This window comes from Vicia villosa, linkage group LG7, assembly GCF_029867415.1.
Source record: "Vicia villosa cultivar HV-30 ecotype Madison, WI linkage group LG7, Vvil1.0, whole genome shotgun sequence".
Lineage (NCBI taxonomy): Eukaryota > Viridiplantae > Streptophyta > Magnoliopsida > Fabales > Fabaceae > Vicia > Vicia villosa.
The window spans coordinates 119,632,158-119,653,519 of NC_081186.1; the positions used below are offsets into that span (position 1 = coordinate 119,632,158).

A 21,362-nucleotide genomic window follows, 5' to 3' on the forward strand; every position below is an offset into this window, starting at 1 on the left:
AACATTAATATATAGAACTCCTTTGCAAATATATACAATTAAACATGTATTGGTAACTGAATTTTTTTTTCTAGGGGCCAAGTCTAAATCGAAAATTAGTGTTGATATATTTAGGACCACATGTATATTCAATCTTAAAATAAAATAAATAAAATAGGAAGAATTTATAGTTGAATGGATATTGGATACTAGTGAATAATGACATCCTTATGAGAAAATGACATATTAATAAAATATTCCTATTTAGCCAGAATCGCGTGCAGCGCAATGCTTGTGGTACTACAGTAGGGTTCAACAAGAAACGGAGCGTATATTAGGTTCTCTATTCTTCAACCGGTCTCTGTTTGTTCATCACTTCCCTCCTCTCTTCAGGAGGGTTTGATTTTTCATCCTCACCATTCTCCATCACTTTCTCGCAAAATTCCACTCACAATCGTTACCTTCTCTTTCGCATTCTCGCTTCAATACCATTTCGTTTTCGCTACGAAAAACCATCGAAGTGCTGAATTTAGGGTTTCTTTCCATTTTTTCACCGGTTAACCGTATTTGTTTGCGATCGAGATGGGGAGCATAGATCGTTCCGATGTCAGGACGTTCAAGGCCAATTTCACCGCCGAGGGAGTGACGGTTCTGAGGGAAAAATTGAACGAGAAACTGAAGGAGTTGATGGGGAATTACACTGACGAAACACTCGTGGTACGAGTTCAATCACACTATTTATTACAATGTGGATTCTTATGTGTTGTTAGAATGTTGTGTGTTGCATGAATGAGTTTGATTCTGATACATTGCTAGGGTAATTTTGATATATTGTGATTATAGTCATATATTTTTGAAGTTAACTAGTATTGTGAATTTGTGATTGATTGATTGATGGTGAAATACACATTTATATTGACAATGTATATGGATTGAATCTTCATAGGTTGCATTATCTATATGAACTACGTATGGATCATGCATTTTACTAATTGTTGTAACGGTTTTCTTTCCCTATAATAGCATACATGGTTAGGAGACGATGTCACTACAACCATTGTTGGATTTGAGTGTAGGTAATAATTCTGCTTTTGATATGTTGTTATAGAAGATTTATAGAGAATACACTAAAACATATAATCATTAAAAATTTATGTTAATTGTTTTATGTACAAAACTTTAGAGATAGAAATTATGTAAAAACAGGAATGGAATCCTAAAATCGAAATAGAAACCGAATATGACTTAATGTTCTTTTCTTCTCTAAAATGAATCTTAGTCATTGTTTCCTTCCAGATTTAACGTATCTATGCAGTGAATTGCATGGTAGTAGCCTGGTGCCTGGTAGGACTTAAGAAGCCCCCGTTAAAACATGACCAAAATAGAGTGGGCTTGCTTTATCTACATTAATGATTGTCTCCATTTATTTGTATGATGATAAGATTTGAATTTGATGAAACTGAAATCTCGGGGGTTATTAGTTTAGAAGTGCAATAGGGATTCATCTAGTTCAGGTTTTTTCTCACGAGTAGAAGTGCAACATAGATTCATCTAGTTCAGGTTTTTCCTCACGAGTAATTTAATTCATATATTCTTTCAATCCTCAAGGTCACTTTTTATTTTTATTTTTTTATATACAATCTATTTTAATTTTTGTTGAATACACATATATCTTTTTTCTTAAAGCATTAAAACTTAAAAGTCGAGGCTATCATTTGTAATTCATCTGAGTTTTGCAGAATGCAGGCTAATTACTTTTTGACATTTGTTAAAATATTTCATCTGCATGCCCCTCCCTGCTGATGTTTTACTTTCAGATGGATTCTTGATGAGGATATATTTGGATTACTTTTTTGTCTGACATGTGTTCATGAACTTCATGTATATTGAGCTTCATGAAACATGGTCTAAAATGTGTAATACGAAAATGATAATAGTATCGTCAACCTGTTTTGAAAATATGTAGGTAACTTTAGGACGGAGTATATTTGTTTCAGTCAGATTGAATTTGACACTTGAAATTACAGATTCATGAGTATATAATCTACATTAAGAAGAACAGAACGTTATATGTGGATAAACAAAGATTCATATTGGGAAAATATGCTATCGACATTCCAGATGCATTTTTTATTTATTAAAATGATTCCCTACACAGTTGAAAACACTAGCTGTTTATGGTTTCAGAAGATATAGAACTCTTTTCATAAATTGATTAAATGAGAAGTTTTTAGTTTTTTTTTATCATTGTGCTGGTACTCTCTCTGCTTGACTTTCAAGAAAGTAGTTGTGAAGTTAAGAACAATTAGTGTCATGCTTGATGAAGTTGATTCAACTTGGTCACGGATGATGATTTGGGTTATATTACGTACTGTTGGTATTGCTGTTTCTTTTGAGGTTGGGTGGTTGTCTGAAATATCATAGAAATATTGATATAGTTCATAATTGGTTCTTTTATTGGACCAACTGTGAAATTTATGATAAAGTACTTAGTTATGATGTGCTTTTATAGTTGAAGGGTTTCTATACTGTTTTAACCTGTATTCTGAATCACCACCATCATCATGATAGAATCCCTATGCTTGAGGAAGTTTATGTGCCCCCCTACACTTGAACGGTACTTTTGAAATGTACCACTCTATGATGCAGTTGGATTCTTGTGTTTTATTCAAAGGATAAATTTTATAAACCTTGTTCTATAGTCATGAAGGAGAAGAATAAATGAGTAATACAAACTCTTTTTATCTTGTAGAACACATCATGTCAATAATCACCAGCCTTGCTAGTGTAACAATGAAAATGTGACCACCTAGTTGTGTATCAAATTTTAGCTATGCGAGTAAATAAAGTGTCCAATTTTTAATTGAAGGTTCTTCATTCTTTCATTTCATTTGTGGTACATGTTAGACTTAGTTGAATGAGTATGACCTTTCTCCCGTTCGTTTAATTTTTTAATACTGTATATGTGGTATTTGTTGGCTGGGTAAAGATAGATTACTGTGGAATTTTACAGTTTCCATATGAAAGAATTGGCTTTATTGATGTAAACTATTTGTTATTACAAATGAAAATTGAAGTTCACTTAATGCACTGGCAGGATTATGTTATTGTGTTACTGAGGAATGGTAGGGGCAAAGATCATGCAAAGAATAAGTTGAATGTTTTTTTGGGGGAGGACAGTGATTCTTTTGTATCCTGGTAACTTCTGTTTAGCCCCTGTTTGATGGATACCAGTAAATTTGATGTGACTGCTAGCAATGTAGTACTTACAAGTTACAATCATGATTCTTGTTAACAGGCTGTGGGATCATTTGGCTTTGAATATAGATTTATATGTAGAATCTATAGGATTGCAGGATGAAGCTCCCAAAAGCAAGCTTATATCAAAGGTCCAAGCCGGAGATGATGGTTTTCAGAATTTGAATTCAAAATCAGAAAGAGTAAAGTCTAGAAGTCGCCGTAACAGAGATTGGAAAGGGTTAGTGTGTAGAGAAGCTGAAGCACCACCCCTGCAGAGCTTTGTGGTTGACTGTATGCATTTAGACAAAAAAGTCCAATCTAAAGTTAACCGTGCTCCAAGGCCACGGCCACCATCTCCTGCACCACCTGTTCAAAGGAAAAGAGGTTGTGCTTTTGAAGAGCAGAAGACTAAGGTTTGAACCACTAATGATATCATTCTTAGACATTTTATATCCTAGTTCTTCTAGTAAAATTTCAACACTAATAATGAGTTTATCATGTATGCTAGAAGTGACTTGTTTATGCAACAAATTTAAAACAATATTTCCTTTAATGGTTTTATTTTCACTTGATTTGGACACTCCTTGCATTTTGGAGGTGTCTTGAATAAATAAATTAGCCCCATCACTTATTGTTTATCTGTACTCATGTTCTTTTAGATTCAATGACGAGTGATTAAATTGCAGGCTATTTGAATAGAATTTTAGTACAGTTCTATTTTCCTTGTTAACTTAACTTCTTTGTCCATTTTTGTTATTGTATAAATGAGTAATACATCTTGATTTTATGCTTTCAAGCGTCTAGCTTACCAAGTACCTTTGGCAGAGGGATTCGGTTTCACAAGTAACTGTTGATGCTCCTCGACGGCTGCTTCAGTTTGCAGTGCGAGATGCAGTGGCTACTTCCAGGCCATCTAATTTGGGCTCATCAGTGGAGCCCTCTTTAAAGCGTCTCCGTTCTGTAGTTTCTTCATCCTCTGTTGAGTCATCTATGGTTGAACATCCTCACAGGATGCAGACTATTTCCAGAGTGGCAAACCCCATGGCGACATTGTTTAAGGCCGTGGAAGAAGCTGCTGAAGATGTTGTAAAGTTACAACCCTCAAGAAGTGTATTTGATCGGATTGGTTGTGACATGTACCCATCATATGGTAACTTGCAACTTGAAGATAACCAATATCAGGAGCAAAGCCCATTACTGTATCATAAAGAAAAAGACTATGGTGATCAGTATGCTGCAAATATGACAATGTTGGAACATGAAACTGGGTTTTCTTCCAATTCTTCTTCAGACAATGAAGGGTTTGATGATGTTAATTTCACAGATAATAGGGTGGGTAGAGTTTCTCAGTTGAGTTCTTCTGGTGGAAAGAGGGGCGAGGATTCACTGATGGTGCACTATAATGTAGCAAAAAATGACAACAATAGAATGCTTCTAAAAAAGAATAGAAACCAGGAGCAATCTGCTGCTGCACCCAACACTTCCAAGATAGTGAATATTTCTGTTAATGTAAATGCTTGGAATCCACCAGTTCCAGCTCAATACCAGAAACCAAGAGAGGTTGCAGAATTATCTGGTTATAAAACTTTAAACAGTGGAATTGGAGCTCCAAGATCTGGCCTGAGAATGGTGAATGAGAATGCTAAAACGCTGAAAGTTGACAATGGAAAAGTGAGTTGTTTTACTTGTATACAGTCTAATGACACTTGGAGTTTCTTTTAGCTCATTTTCATTGATGGTGTTAGCTTATGGCGTTAACAGGTGAAACCTACTTTGAATTTGCTGAAAGAGACTCAGAAGGCACAGCCATCAACTCCCGGCACCGGTATGTTCTAAATTTCTTTTGCATCAAAGCTCCCTGCTTACCGTAGGACTGTGGAAAATATATTTTTGGTGTAGGACACAAATATTACTAACTTTTCTGTTATTTTATCACTACATAATAGATTTGTCATTTCTAATTTATTTATCTAAAGTTGCATCATTTTCTTGAGCTTTTATGTTCTCAGGTTCAAGTGCCGCCAGTTGTCCGTTATTTGATGCTGATTCTCGAACCATTTTTGCCAGCAATGTAATAACTCATGCTCCTTTGTTATGGGTTGGGTAGGCACTTTGGGGTTAGGCAGGAATAGAACTTGTTCACTTTCTGAAGTTGCATATTGATCTTCTCAGGTTCATTTTGCTGCTACCAAAGATGCCATATGTCGGCATTTTAATAAATTTGGGGAAGTACTAAAAGCTGTTATAGTTACTGATTCAATAACAGGGCAGCCAAAAGGGTAAGAAGTTTCAGATGTTCTTGCACATTATATGTTTATGTGTTTATGACTATGTTCAAGATTTCGGTATTTCTCTCTATATCATTTCACTTTTTTTGAAGCAGTGCAGTTTATGTGGAGTTCATGCATAAAGAAGCAGCAGATAATGCATTATCATTGGATGGGACTTCCTTCATGTCACGTATTCTTAAGGTATTGATGTCTGCGTAGTACTTTAGTTATCTGGAGGCTTTCCTCATAATTATTCATGTTTGGTTTTCCTCTATAGTTTGTATCTCTTTAAATTGATTAGATAGTTGCAATATGATACTGATAAGCTTTTCATTGCGTCACTAACATGTGCTCTTGCATTTGAATGGTATATATATATATATATATATATATATATATATATATATATATATATATATATATATATATATATATATATATATATATATACACAATAAATCGTGTTTGAAATGTAGGTGAGTTTTCATGAAGAACTCGTTGTTTATAATTATCCTTTTTCAGTAAAAGATGTTTGAAATGTTGGTAGAACATTTGTAAGGCCAATATAATCATCATTCATTGCTGCTTGAATTGTCGATGGAACATCAGTAGTGCCAAATGGCATTGCTGAATAATCAATCTGATTGTCCAACATCAGATTTCGGTGATAGCTAGATTTTAAATCCAACTTAGAAAATTATTGGGAATCATGGAGCCAACATCTAGAATCAGTATCTTGGGTTATTACCTTGTTAAGGGCTTTATAAATCCCCACACGTACGCCAACTATAATCTGAACAGTAATCAGTACCAAGGTTGTCAGACTCGAGAGTCTATGTTGTGGACTTGTGAAGGGTTTATAGACTTAACTCATAAGACTATGGAAAATAAAATGACTTTAAATAAAACCAATTAACATAAAAATTATGCAAGTTGAAACTCCATAATAAAGTTGTTTAAAAAAACTACATGATAAAAGAAACAAGGTTGCAAAGTATGTAGATAAGGTCCGAGTTCCTTCCTATGACATATGATAAAAAACATATATGTTAATGGCTTGATCTGATCCGACCCCACCGCAGGACATGACTCCTAATGTGTGCAGTATAGTTTTACCTACCTCATGTTTATAATGCAATTTTAAAATTGTGTTCATCAGCCACATGTGTTCTATTTTAGCTAATAAATGGTTGTTCGGATAGTAAATTGACTTATTCCACTAGCGAATAAAATCAGTGACTGAACTGCTCTGCTATCAATCTTGTTACAGGTTGTGAGGAAAAGTACTGCACAACATCAAGATTATGCTCCAGCTGTACCATGTCTTCGCGGAGTTAAGAGACCTCCATATCCTTCTGCAAGTTTTCTCAGATCTCCCATTCCAACAGGCATTGCTGGGGCATTTAGACCTAGGCCCCCAATTAAATTTGGTGCCAGGAGCTTGCAATGGAAGCGGGGTGTCCAAGGCGGAGGCACGTCATCAGACAATGGTGCAACTTTAAATAACAGTAGTATTTCTGCACCTGTTTCTCGAGGTCTCACGTATGTCAGAGCAGAATCTAAGCTAAATGGTAGCGTGAGTACCAGGTAGTTTAGTTCTTCAAAAAATAGTCACTGACTAACGTTTTTTCATCTCTGGTTGTTGAAGCCAAGGATGATAAGGACACGAACTTTGTTAGAATGAAGATGGAATTGTTGGGATTATGACATACTGTAGAAGAGAAGTTTCTCGGTGTTGATTCTGACATGGTCTTTTTTGTCGCTGGATAGTCTTGTGTTAAGTTGTAAGTATTGCTAGGGAAAGAAAAATTGGAGGGAAAAAGGAGAAAGGTTACACTACTCGTATTATTGCTTCATTCAACTTCATTGTGTACATATATACTTTAGTCTTTCTATGGTTCCAGTTTGTCCTTGCTGGTGTTACTACATACATAACTTTCAATTTGCTTTCAGTTTTCACTTATGAGTGCATTTATTATGGTTACTTTGCTAGTCGGTCCTGTGATCTCTTTCTTAAAGTCGACATACAATTATATTTGACCAGCTTAATTTAGAAAACTTCTCCCCATTTATGTTCTCAAAAGTCTTTCTACTTCTCAAGTTTAACCCTCTCCGCATCACACATACCTATCCGTATACCTACTCAGAACCCATCTGGAAATACATTATTTTTAAATCACACATAACCTCTCGGCCTTTTTCTTTTCTCTCATTTTGTCAAATTCTTAAGAAGTCAACCTTCAAATGTCAAACTCAATTGTTTCTACAGTATATGTTCAGAAGTACATTATTTATAAATTGCATATCGGAATCGTCCATAGTTCATCAAGGACGATCAATCAGGATTAATATTTTTGTTTAAGTGTACATGTAGATTTGTATATTTGGATTTTTAATTAAAAAATCGAAAAATTATTTGGTCTAAACCGCACGTTTGTACTGTCTAGGTCACATTGGTAATATAGTTTGTACCGTTTAAATTGCATGATAATAATCTGCAAGGTTTAGAATGCACGGATAATTTGCATACTAAAATTATGAATTTTTCTTAAAGATTATACTCAAAATGAATATTAACCTAATTGTAGTCTATTTTAATGATGGAAATCAACTTTTAAGTTGAAAGAAAGACCGAATGATCTTAAATATGATGATACTAGCATAGAGGTTCATATTGATTATTGTTGTCTATATTTCAATTTAGATGGATGTCTTTCCCGAAACAATTTTAAACTTGACAATGATAATGATTTAAGAACAAAATTTTCTCTATTTGCTCAACATGAAATTGGGAGACCGATATATTTAAACAGTATGTCGGTCAGATTTAAGCATGTTACTAAGACTAATTTTTGTTTGTCCAAAAATCATCAAAGAACATGTTAAGAAATCACTTCATCTAACGAGATGGAGACTAGCGTGATTAAGTCATGACTCATGAATTTTCTATCTTTATATTTTGTTTTAATTTCATCTCGTGTTTGTTATGAATATCACTAAATTCAAATTCATATTACTATTATTATACATGGGAGGACTGTACAGCACGCATCCGTGCGGCGTGAACGGGCGCGTGTAGTATCTCAGATCACTGATGGAGACGTCGTTCCAGTCGAACCTTCTTCATTTGTCCCAATCGAGGGGCTGTCTACGTCAGTTCCACTAGAGGGGTCTTTCCCGTCTACTGCTACACCATAGAGGCCCCGAGATGATGCTGAGGGTTTCTAATAGATGCCACCCCCTGCAGACGTTGTCGGGGAATTTTTTCTACTTCTACTCCTGTGACTGTGCCAGTGACGGCTGATGCAGGATATGCTGAGCCACCTTCGGAGGGACACGAGGATGAGCCGGTGCCAGAGCCTATCTGGTACCCGGGGGATCCTATAGACGCATCCCTTTTGACAGGGTATGACGATCATGCAGCCAGGCGTATCTGGGATGGAGAGGTAAATTTTCTTTGTTAATTACTTTATTTTGTTCTTCTATTTCTGAATTTGCTTATTAATAATCGTCTTTTTTTTTTTAAAAAAAATATCAGGATAGGATCCGCAGAGGTTCTACAACCACGGTCGGAAGATTGCGGCTCTTGCGCAACCTAACCAGCCGTGGTTCCAGGATGTACTAGCAGCTTCTGGCCTGAGGGACCTCTGTCAGGTGGGCTACACGACAATACATAATGAGATGCTGATGGCATTTGCAGAGAGATGACATTCAGAGACTTCCTCATTTCACATTCCTCATGGTGAGATTACCATCACTCTTACTGATGTGGCATGCCTCCTGCATCTACCTATGAAGGGTACCCTTCTTGGTCACGGTAGGCTGACAAAGAAGGAAGCAATGAAGATGCTTACTGGTGAGCTAGGGTGCGATCCGGATGACGCACTTAAGGAGGTGGAGAGGACCCGCGGGACGCATGTGAGGTTTCACACCTTGTAGAGGTTATATGATGCGGAGCTTCTTGCGGCACATCAGGCTGCTGGCGACGAGGTGGAGGCGGATATACACAGAGAGCGGGCGCTGAGATGTTACTTCCTATATTTGATAGGCACTCAGCTCTTTGTGGACACGAGCTCGTTGTACACAGACGTCGTCTACCTGACGTACTTATCAAATACATCACATATCCATGAGTACAACTGGGGAGTGACTGTACTGGCGTACAATTACTATAGACTCGAAGAGGAATTCCTGTGGAAGGCAAGGACAGTGGCAGGCAGCTGTACCCTTTTAGTGGTAACAATCTTATTTCCTTCTACTTATTATATATTTGTGATAGTAAATTAAAATAACCGTGTTTTTTTTCAGGCTTGGATACTACAGCACTTGCCAAACATTATTGGCTGGTGAGAGGTGCCTACCTACATTGAGCTCATGCCGCGTGCCAGTAAATTCAGCGCCCGCAGAGGGAACCAGGTGCCGGATCCTTACAGGCGCGGACTTGATCGCATGGCTGCTGAGGATGTACGTTATAACTGTTATGCAGAGCACCGGGAGACGGTTCCCTTTGATGAGATAACACTGTATTCTGGATGGTTGACTTCCAGCTCGACCATCATTATATGTTATCTTCCAGAGCGCGTCATGCGTCAGTTTGGCTACGCAAAAACGATACCTCGCGATGCTATAGAGGTTTTTGTTGGAAACTTGTGGGAGATGGAAAATTAGGCATCACAATAGTAACAAAGCCCTTTTGCTCGCTGGAGTTGCATTCTATCGGCGTGATACTGTTGATGTTTAAGGGACGGGAGGTTGGAAAATTAGGACAAGTGTTTGGGATTGTTAGCAAAAGGTAGAGCTGTCAAAATGGGCCGAAGCCCATGGGCCGGCCCATCAGGCCCGAAAATAATTAGGGCTTGGGCCTTATTTTTCGAGCCCATTTACATATGGGCCTTTTTAAGCCCGGCCCTAAAAAGCCCTAAAAAATATGGGCCGACCCGTATGGGCCATGGGTAGCCGACCAGCCCGTTTTTTTTTAATATAACTAGAAATTATCCTTTCCTAATTCATAAAGGTATGCTATAAACAATTTGCGTATTATGTATTTTAATTTTTTCTTGGTATTATAAAGGTATAAATATCAAACAAAAGTTTATAGTTTGACTTAGTTTCAAACTAAAAGGTTTCATCCTAATATAATTATGTAGATAGTATAGAAAAGACACCATGATGTATTCTAATTAAAAATAAGGTTGAAATGAGATTTAAAAAGTTATGATGTAATTTTTTAGGGTAGGATATAGTACGAATCATATATATAACAATTTGCTACAAAATAATATCCCATCAATCTAATTATAATTGTTATAAAATTTTATAATAGTTTGTTGTTATAATTGTTATAAAGTTATAATTGTCATGAATATTTATATCTTAAAATTTGTTGGAACAAGTTATTTAATATGTGTGCAAAATTAAATATAATTTCTGATGTATTTTGAATAGTTGAAATTAAGTTAATATGTTGTTTTACATTTTAATTGTAACTTATATAGATTATTAAGAAATTGTAATTTTAGATATGAAAATTAATATATATATATATATATATATATATATATATATATATATATATATATATATATATATATATATATATATATATATATATAAATAAAAGTATTATTGCATGCAATTGTATGGTTATTAGAAAAATAAGGAGAAAATTTTATTTTTTAAAAAATAGGCCCGTTTAGGGCCGAGGCCCATTTAGGGCCGGGTAGCCCGCAGCCCAGACAGGGCCGAACCTGGATAGTAAAAATGGAGCCCATTTAAAAATGGGCTTTTTGAGCCCGGCCCTGAAAAGCCCGAGGCCCGCATGGGCTGGCCCGTTTAGAGTCGGGTAGCCCATTTTGACAGCTCTAGCAAAAGGGATAGATCACACGAGTCATATAATTGGGCTGGGTCGGACGAAATGGGAGAATTATGGGTATGGAATGGATCGAGTTTTTTGGGCTATACTTTTCTACAAACAACATGGCTAGGGCTAAGGCTCGTGAAAGGGAACGAGGGATTTGAGTTATGACTTCACACTGTATGTCGAGCTTCAGGTCACTAATGAAGCAGTCCAACATGGCATCTAGGGATATTTTCGATTAGGAATTAGGCCTCTCATGCTCCTCCTTAATCCCTCACTACGTGGATCGCTTGACACCTATCTATTTTCTTTCACTACCCCCAACTTTCTCATAAACCAATTCTATTGTGACACCTGGATACTTACTAATTTCATTTGAATTCATGACAGCATGTCAAACAAAATCAGGGTCGGTCCCGACTTTTTAGAGGCCTCGAGCAATAAAAAAAATAGACCCCTAACAAAAAAACTAACGTTTTACTCATTCATAATAAAGAAATTTCACACCATTAATCTATTTTAATTTATTTTTAAGTAAAATAATTGAGTGGTTGTGATGCATTGATAGTGTAAAATGTTTTACACTAAAAATACATAGCAATTAAACATTAAGAATGAAAATCTTTTAAGTGCCTAAATTGTTCCAATTTTTAGGCAACATCCACCATCTCAAGGAAATAAAAGTGACGTTTTCTCTTGCTTTAATTGTGGAAAACCAAATTATATGACTAGAAAATGTAAAAGTAGGCGTAAATCATGCATTGTCCCTAATACGTAGGTTTACCTGAGTGATAAGAATTTTATTTCTATGATAAAAAAATAATAAATCAAAGCACAAGTGATAGTAAATAAATTAATTGTATGACAAAAATAACAGTTAATTATAAAAGTTACAAAAATAAAATTTGATTTTAAATCTCATTATAAATTTTAATTATATACATTATTTTATAATTAAAATGTTAATTTGAGGTATAATTAACTAAGTTAGTGATTACCTCTCTATAGAGTTATGGTAATACCGCTGAAGCACAAGCACATGTTCTGAAATAATTTCGCTAACATACGTATATATTATTTATTTAGTATTATAATTTCTTAACCACAACCTCAGTTGAGGCTCCTATTTTTTTTGAGGCCCTGGGCGGTGGGTCTGTTTGCCCTGGCCCAGGGCCGACCCTGAACAAAATACAGTTACAAAAATAGTTTAGTGCATTATCATCAAACAAAATAGAATACAAAAAATTGTTGTATTGTCTTATACTTTATATGTTCTTTCCAATATTTCAAATCAAATGTATCCTAAAAATTACTACTAATTTAGATTAAAAATTAAATTACAAGATATACTTCAAGTTTGCAATATGTCTTATCCTATCATATTCTAAAACAATTTGTAATGGTTGGATAATTTTGGACACAAATTTTTAAAATAGAAATTTAGTTTATTAAATTTAAGATTATCAATCAACTTAGTTTTTCGTCAAAATTTCTTTAATAAACATCTATTACACCCATAAAAGGCCTACTACATTACATTTAAAATTGTGTTCCAAATTTTGGAAAATGAATAATTCAAAGGACATTGTTATTCAACCTCATTTCAGGTTAAAAGCTCCATACAATTTCTCCTCACCTACTCTATAAAATAGAAACTATATTCAGCTTTTCCTTCACCTAAATGGTGCCTTTCAACCTCTTAACTCTCTATATTTAAGTTTTATAACACAAATAACGTACCTTTAAACAACTTTACAATTTTATTTGTATGATTAAAACATTATAAAATTATTGAACCGTTCAAAATATTATTTGAAGAAAAATTGTTAAAAAAGTTTAGTGCGTGATTTTCATAAATAATTGGTAATAAATTTTGAAAGTAGACTAACTTCAAGATGTTTATATATAAGTTGCCAACACTTACTTAGATTTGTTTGTGAATTTAGAAGGCAAGGGGAGAGAAGAAATTTAAAAAAAAAATTCTTTTACATATTATAAAAATGAATTTTGGTATAAAATAATAAGTGAATGTTATTATTACTATATTTTTAATTTTTAAAATATTATAAAATTATAAAATATATGTGACGAATTTACATAAGTGCTATAACATTCTTTTTCAATATAAATTTTAATATTTTTCAAATTAATAAAATTTTGTGTTGCTCAATTGAAATTCTTCAATTACTTCTCTATCCTTCTTTTTTTTTTTTTTTTTTAAAAACCCCTCTCTTCCCTTACAAAACCTTAAAATGTCAAAACTTAAAAAAATATTTATTCACTTTTTACTAGAAAATTAACTATGGTGAATTATAATACGCTATCTAAACAATTTTTTATGATTAAAAAATTCAATTAAAACATTTAAATTCTCTTAAAATTTCAAATTACAAAATTCAAATTTATTTAAATTTCAAACAAACTTCTTTCTTTTATTTAATAAAATTTTCAAACGAGTTCCTTACATACATGTCATTGGTCCTCTCTATACTTATATATCTCTTTTATCATTCTTACACATGTATTCAATAAATAAATAAAAAGTCTAGATAAGCGAGACCGATTAGACTAAGGATTATCAATAAAAAAATATCTCATATTTTATTTTTTTTAAAATTTAAATTAAGAAAATTTAATTTAGAATTGATATTTATGAACAAAAATTAATGGATGAAATGAGTTAATTAATATCAAATAAAAAAAATTAAACAAAATTAATTAAATTAACTTTATATTCTAAATATATAAAAAGTAATATTTTAATCAAAATTTACCATCTTAACATGCACAGGAACTAAAAATTCATGCTATTATTTTTTACCACAAACATTTGAATTCCACAAACATCATTTGATTGACATTGAATCACGCGTTCAGAAAAAAATTATATATATAATTTACTAAGTATTTAACAAATTTATATTTATAATATAAATCTATGGAAAAATAAAGAAAAATGTCACAAATTTTTATTTTGTGTAAATTATATTATTTAAAACAAATCTGATATATTAAATTTTCTGAATTATATTATATCAATGTGAGTGACCGAGAGAAAAAGGAAGCACGTAATATCTAAATCTGAAAGGTTGTAATAATTAAATAACTAAAAAATTTAAATTAATAATAAAAATTTGAGAGATCATGTATTTTTATACCAATTTCATAACAGATTTAAAAATTATTGATTATGTTTAAAAATTATTTTAAAATAGTTAAGATATTGTTTCAAAAATAAGATTCATAATAGTTTTTGTGATGATCACACGTTTATTTTCTCATTATTTCATTATTGTTTTTTATTTTTAGTATTAATGTCATATTACAGAATATCTATCCCATTTACTGAAGAATTTTGTGAGTGAAAAGAGGAATTGAATCCCTCTATCTGTGTGCAGCTCTCCAATATAAAATAACAAAAAACAGAAAAAAATAATGAGAAAAGATGAGAAAAAGTTTAAAAGAAAAACACTTGATCCAAGTGTTATTTGTGACCTTACAGCGGAAACAATTTCTAAATAATAAACTATTTTTGATGTAAAACTATAAAACTTTTTTTATTTCAAATAAAAAGTTCGTTAATTTATAATTTTTTTTTTGTTAAATATAATTAGAATGAGTGAGTTTGTTGTTTTTATTTTTCTAAAAAAATGTTATAAAAACAACTCTTTATAATAAAACAACAAACAAATATAAAAAACTAGATTGAAAAACACATCTATAGTCAATTTAATTTTTAAGTCAAAGATTATTTCAAATAAAGTTTCATTTAATTGATATTAAAAATTATTTCCATAATATGGATTAAATCTATTACAAACCATACGTAAGGAAATTAATTTTTTTTTTTTTTTATAAACCAAAGATATATTAAAAGAAAAAGGAAGGATTACAAAAGACACAAGTGGGTGTCATACGTTACTTTTGACCCCCCTAAGATGTCACATCATCTGGCATTTCACATCTCCCAGTCAGATCAATACAGATACCCAGAGCAATCACCTATTCACTAGGTATTCTATTAGGGTTTTCAGTTTATGAGATTCAGGCAAATGATCAATCAATGGTCAACATGATCCTCAACACAATCATAGAGGTTAAGATGTTTCATCCATCTCAACATGATCTCCAACCTCAAGGCATTGAGCCTCCAGTTCATCAGTGCAACCAGATTAGGGTTTTGAGATCCTCAGAGACTGCAATCAAGATTTCATCTGGGAAGAGATTCAAGCTTCAAAACATGGTTCACACATCTCAAATTCCTTCAAATGCTTCCATCATCAATGTCTAAAGCAAAATATACTTCAATTCAAGATCAACAATTCTCAGATTCATCTGGACAACAAAATTAGGATTTTGACCTAGTTCTTCTAGACAGTTGACTTTTAATCAGAACATGGCCCCACAACTCAAACCATGATTCAAAGACCTCTAATACTTCAATATAATCCATTCACTTCATTCATTTAAGGAGGAAGGCTTGATTCATCACAAAAATCCAAGACTGCACTTCATTTGGAAAAAGTCAACTGTACAAGATTGACTTTGACTTTTGAGAAATTTGGTCAGCCATGGACTTTTAAAGATCAATATCATCAACATATGATTATTGAAGTCATTTGGCCAAAGAAAATCAATCAAGAATCTAAAAGTCAACAAAAGTCAAAATTAGAGTTTTTCAAGGGCGTTTTGGGAACTCAAAATTTTGCCTACACACTCAAAATTCTCTCAACATGAAAATTGTAGATCTTAAAAAAACAAACAACTCTTCAAGGGGGAACTTTTGGCAAAAAATAAATCATTTAAGAGTTATGGAATCAAGAAGCCAAAGTCATCAAGACTTAAAAAATTTTCTATGTGGAAAAACCTAGTTTATCTTCCAACTTCAGGGCCAATTTTCACAAACTTCCCAAATGATTTTGAAGAAACACCAAACTAATGAATTGAATTATATACCAAAGGATTTCCAAATTATGCTCAACCATCTCCAAATTCATTTTGAGCAAAAAGTTATGCACGTTCAAAGTTGGGCATTTGAAGTTGTTTAAGCCATGACCAAATTTTTACCTATTGCTAATTTTGTGCAAATGCCTCTACCAATTGATGCTACATGACACATAATACATCAGTAGAGATGCCATGTATTTATTTTCATCATTGCATAAAGATTGAAGCATATTCCCAAAAACAAAGACATGTGATTATGTAATGATTACATTTGGGAATTTATGACAAATGAGTGAATCATCAAAGGAATCTCTTCCCAACCAATTGGAACACATCTTTGCATCAGATTTGTCCCCCAAGATCAATCAAAACCGAGGGCTAGGGAGTGGTATCAAAGAATCCATCATTGCACTTGGATATTTCACATTTCTTCACTACTAAGTTTCAAAAGTTATGACCTCATCCAAGCTTACTTCACTCTCTACTACTTCAGATCATTTGCTTATAAATAGAAGTGCTCTCCTCAGTATTGATCACACCAAAGCAACTTCAATTCTTACTTTCTCCTTCTCTCCCTCTTGCTTATTGTTTTCTTAGGCTCTTTGGCAAGAAGAATCGAATTCTTCAAACCAAAGCTCTTCATTTGAAAGTAAGCTTTCTAACATCTCAGGGAGGTTCATTAGAAGTGATCCAAGCACCTGGAACACTTCTGAAAGTGGAGGATCACTGTCGTCCTCGGTTTTTTGTGGGATGCGAACTGACTCTTCTTTTTATTTTTGAATTGTGAAAATCAGAGAGTCGCCACCGACTTTTATTTTATCCAATTAAGGAAAGTTTTATAAAAGAAACAGAAAAAGACCTTAAAGATATTTTGGGTTCGGGGGTAGGTTATACAAAGGGAAGGTGTTAGCACCCCTTTGTATCCATGGTTATCCATGGGCTCTTAATTGCTTAGCTCACTTGTTTGAATTGTTTGTCTTGCTTTGAAATGCTTGTATGTGGTTTTAAATATTTTGTAGAGAGTTAACTTTGTAATGAACCTTGTGCGGATGTATACAAAGTGTTTATCTTTCGAAAGATATTTTGATGGTTTGAAAAAAAGATTTTTAACTTCGTAATGATCCTTGTTTGGATATATACAAAGTGTAGTTTTTTGAAAGTTTGTTTTGAAAAACAGTGATGTGGAAAAGCTTTTGTTATTTTTGATTGAGCAAGCAATTAGGAGGTATACCCCAAGTTTATAAGGTTCTATTTCTTTAGAAAACTTTCCTTGACTGGGTACAGAAGAAATTTGAATTGTATTTGAAACAGTAGAATTGATTTTGAAAAGAGTAACAGAGGGATTACCCTAAGAGGTGCAAGTGTGATTGTATTTTATTTTCAGATATGTTATCTTTGAAATTAGTGATCTAGCGCTTCAGTTATTATTCTTGCCATACACGCAGTTTTATATGTACAAAAATTAAAGTGCGGGAATGTAAAATGCGGAAAGTAAATCTACGCTATTACATCGATTGTGCGAGAAATGTAAACTACGCTATTTACATGAATTTGACAACCTATAAACTTATCTATGAATTTAAATTGCAATAAGATAAAGGGAAAATATATTTTGATTTTTGGATGGTTGATTTTAATTAAAATTAATGCATAATTAATTTAATTAAAAGGTTAAGAATTAGAAATAAAGTTTAAACCTAAAAAATTAAGTCTAAAATATGTCTAAATTGTTTGTTAATTAATTTTAAAATAAAATTAATTTTTTTGGGATTTTTAAGATTTGTTTTGGAGATTATTAAGTTAATTAACATATAATTATACACATAAATTAAACTTAAAGAGAAAAATATTCTAAATATGTACAAAATTAGTTTATAATATATAAACTTAATTTAATAAAAAGAAAATATTTTTTTTCTGATTTTTTGATAGGTTAAAATAATCAAAAGGGAAATATATGAATATATATTGATTAATTAAACAAAATATTTTAATTATTACGAAAAATAAAATATTTTTGTGTCAAAAATTAATACAATATTTTATTACCCTAAAAATATTTTTTGCATATTTTTCTGATTTTTAAAACTATTTTAAAATAATTTTGCAAAGAAAATTAAATAAAATAGAAAAATATAAAATATATTAAATATGGATCATGAGTGGCTGATGGAAGAGTCCATGGTATGAACTAGCGTGTCATGGGCGTTGGATTGAGTGACAAGTTGATCTGATGGTGATTGGAGTGAAGGCGCATGGTAACAATAGGACCTGCAAAGCATAGAATCAGAAATTTAAAAGAAAATAAAACGCGCGCGCCCTTTTACCAATAGGAAGGAGCCACGTCTCGTCATCTTCATCAGATAGGCTTTTTACACCGCTCGTTCACAGGGTGCTGTAAAAGACCTATATCTACCACACCTGTGCAACACGAATAGGGGTTAGACATGAAATAAATTTGGCGCGAGGTCATGGTTTCGTTGCAAATGTTTCACTGATCACAACCATGGCCTTAGTTTGGTCTAATTTTGCCTCTAACGAAAACCCCAAAATAGAGCTCAAGAACCCTAAAATGGTATCTTCGTGAATACGTGACCAAACTCTAATTAACTATCCAGAAACGATCAGAGGAGCAAACCAAACTCAAATATATGCTTACATCGTGTTAAATATGCATGTATAATTATATTTTGGTAGGTTTTGATTTGAACAAACCGTGAGCTTTTGAGGCTTGGTTCAAGGTGTTTTGATTGAAAGAAACTATTGGAATAGTTTCAGAATCACTTGAGGATCGTGTTTGGACAATTGTTTGCAGCTGAAACTAGCTCAAACTAAAAATTCAAATTTTCAATTTCTTTGAAATTTTCAAGTTGGTACAAGAGTGATACAAGCATATGTTTGGTTCTGAATTCGTGTCTCCTTTGTTACTGAAGTGTCCTAAGCTATTTATAAGCAATAGAGGTGCTGAAATCTTAAGCTAACAAGCATTGATTGTTTTTGAAATTTTGAATTTTTTAATATAAAAGCTTTGAATTCTTTGGCCATGGCTTCAATTTTCTTCACCCCTCTTGCTATAGGCTTGTTGTACATCTCTTTGCCTGCTGTACATTGAACCATTTCTTTTTTAATTTAACTTTAAATCTAATAAAATTAAATTAAAAAAGAAACAAAAATGTCATGGGCCTAATGTTGGTCATGGGAGCCCTTTAAAATCATTAGAAACATGTTTGGATCATGAATGCTTGGCCTCTTTTGAAAAAAAAACCATTTTGATCAATGTTGGTTTCATGCATTTTCCCAATAAATAGCCAACTTGAACAAGGCATAAATCCCTCAATTTTGATCATATGAAGGAGTTCTTGTACTTTTTAGAAACCTCAGGATGTCCTCTACAAGCTACTTTGGAAGCTTTTTTGCATTTGGAGAAGTTATCTTGATGTTATGGGCTTTGACAAAAAACCACTTTTTGTTGACTTTGAAAATGACTTGTAATGTCTGAGCTCATATTTTCCAAATGGTAAATCCAATGACCATGGGACCAATTTCATTTGAAAGATAATTGAATTTCCTTCAAAATAAGCTTTGGTTGGGATTTTTTGGATGAACGAGGAAAGAGTTATGGCCGGTCAAAGTTCAATTGACTTTTTAGGAGAAAACCCTAATTTTGAAACTTAGGGTTTTGTTGATTTCTGACTTTTTCTTGATGAATTATGATCAACCATTGATCAAATGATGAATCTTTTGACAAAATATGGATGTGGACAAAAAATTGCATTTTTGACTGTCTGTTGACTTTTCGGTCAAACTGGTCGTCTGTTGACTGTTTGAGCTGCTGACTGGCGTCCGAGCGAATCGAAGTTTGAAAATTTGTCTGGTGGTACTTTGATACATATGGAGATCCATGAAATGCATTTGAGGTCTCAAAAAACTTGTTCTCCTGAAAAAAAACAAAAACCCTAGTTAGGGACTGTTTGTGTAGGAGACAGTTAAGCGTACCTGATTTTTGTGCAGTGTTGAGTCTATGCTAATCATGTGATTATTAGAAGACTTCTAGAACAAAAATCTTGGAATTTTGAAATGTGAAATATTGATTTGAATGATGATACAAAACACGGAGAATCGTGCTGTCAGCGGGTTTGACTGTTAACTGGTTGTCCGGGCATTAACGTAACAGTTAAAGTGAAAACTTAACAGTTAAAGTTAATTTTTTCTTTTTGTTTTTGTTGTGTTAATGGTGAAAAATTATTTACATGATTTGTTTGAAAAACACAAACATAATAAATAATTAAAATATACTGTACGCGAACGAGATTACTGATAATAAAAATTAAAAAAAGATTTAATGCACAGAAATAAGTATTTAACTAGCAATAAACACACATAATATTATCTCGATAATTAAACGATGGTATAACAAATAGTATAATATTTAATACTGACAGTACAAATATTTCATAAAAATATAGCGAACAGTACGACAAATATAATGAACGGTACATTATTTGAAAGCGAAGGATACGACAAATTCTAAATATGACGATTAAAGACCCATGCTATAAACAACAGAAAATAGATGCACGGAAGTGTAAGCATCCCAGGTCCGCATTTCTCAGGATTATGCAGACAGAAGAAAGACATGATCACCGTAAAAACAGTGATGACCATAAGAAAAAACGTATCCACCCACTTTGCCATTTTTTGCCGGGGATGAAGAGGAAATAATTATGAGATAGTATGATAGAAATTTGGGAGGTGAATGAAATTTGATGTGAGAATTTATGGAAAAAATGAGGGGTATTTATAGAGAGAAAAGAAGGATGGAGACGTTGGGGAATGAAGTGATACCGTACAAAAAAAAAAAAGAAAGTTTGAATGATAGTAGGTTTTGAAAGAAAGTGTATGGTAGGGTTTGAAAAGAAAGATGTACGGAATAAAGTTAGGATTTGATTTGAAAGAAAGAGATTTGAAAACAATAATATAGTACAAAAATTAGTGGGAAACAAAAAACAATAATAATTTAATTGTTACCAGTACAGTCTGAATCCCCGGACTCTGCGCCTGCAAAATTT

At 32.9% G+C, this 21,362-nt stretch overlaps 1 protein-coding gene across 2 annotated transcripts; it reads left to right on the plus strand.

Annotated features, from left to right (window-relative positions):
- The first annotated feature begins 280 nt into the window (after positions 1 to 280).
- Positions 281 to 7,417, plus strand: LOC131616729 (uncharacterized). Of its 2 annotated transcripts, none has more exons than XM_058888152.1 (9): positions 281 to 696; positions 3,077 to 3,177; positions 3,278 to 3,632; positions 4,024 to 4,890; positions 4,981 to 5,044; positions 5,229 to 5,290; positions 5,392 to 5,498; positions 5,603 to 5,690; positions 6,760 to 7,417. In XM_058888152.1, the coding sequence occupies exons 1-9, from the start codon at positions 562 to 564 to the stop codon at positions 7,078 to 7,080; spliced, it is 2,100 nt and encodes a 699-aa protein (XP_058744135.1). In that variant the 5' UTR covers positions 281 to 561; the 3' UTR covers positions 7,081 to 7,417. The 2 variants fall into 2 exon arrangements, with proteins under 2 accessions (XP_058744135.1, XP_058744136.1); XM_058888153.1 differs by having other exon boundaries at positions 282 to 696; positions 4,045 to 4,890.
- The last annotated feature ends 13,945 nt before the right edge of the window (positions 7,418 to 21,362 follow it).

What these genes read in the sequence shown, in the direction of transcription:
- LOC131616729 (XM_058888152.1), top strand. Translation starts at nt 562, where the DNA reads ATGGGGAGCATAGATCGTTCCGATGTCAGGACGTTCAAGGCCAATTTC. An exon ending in TGAAAGTTGACAATGGAAAA is followed by an intron (nt 4,891 to 4,980) that starts GTGAGTTGTTTT and finishes TGGCGTTAACAG; the next exon opens with GTGAAACCTACTTTGAATTT. An exon ending in GCCATCAACTCCCGGCACCG is followed by an intron (nt 5,045 to 5,228) that starts GTATGTTCTAAA and finishes TTATGTTCTCAG; the next exon opens with GTTCAAGTGCCGCCAGTTGT.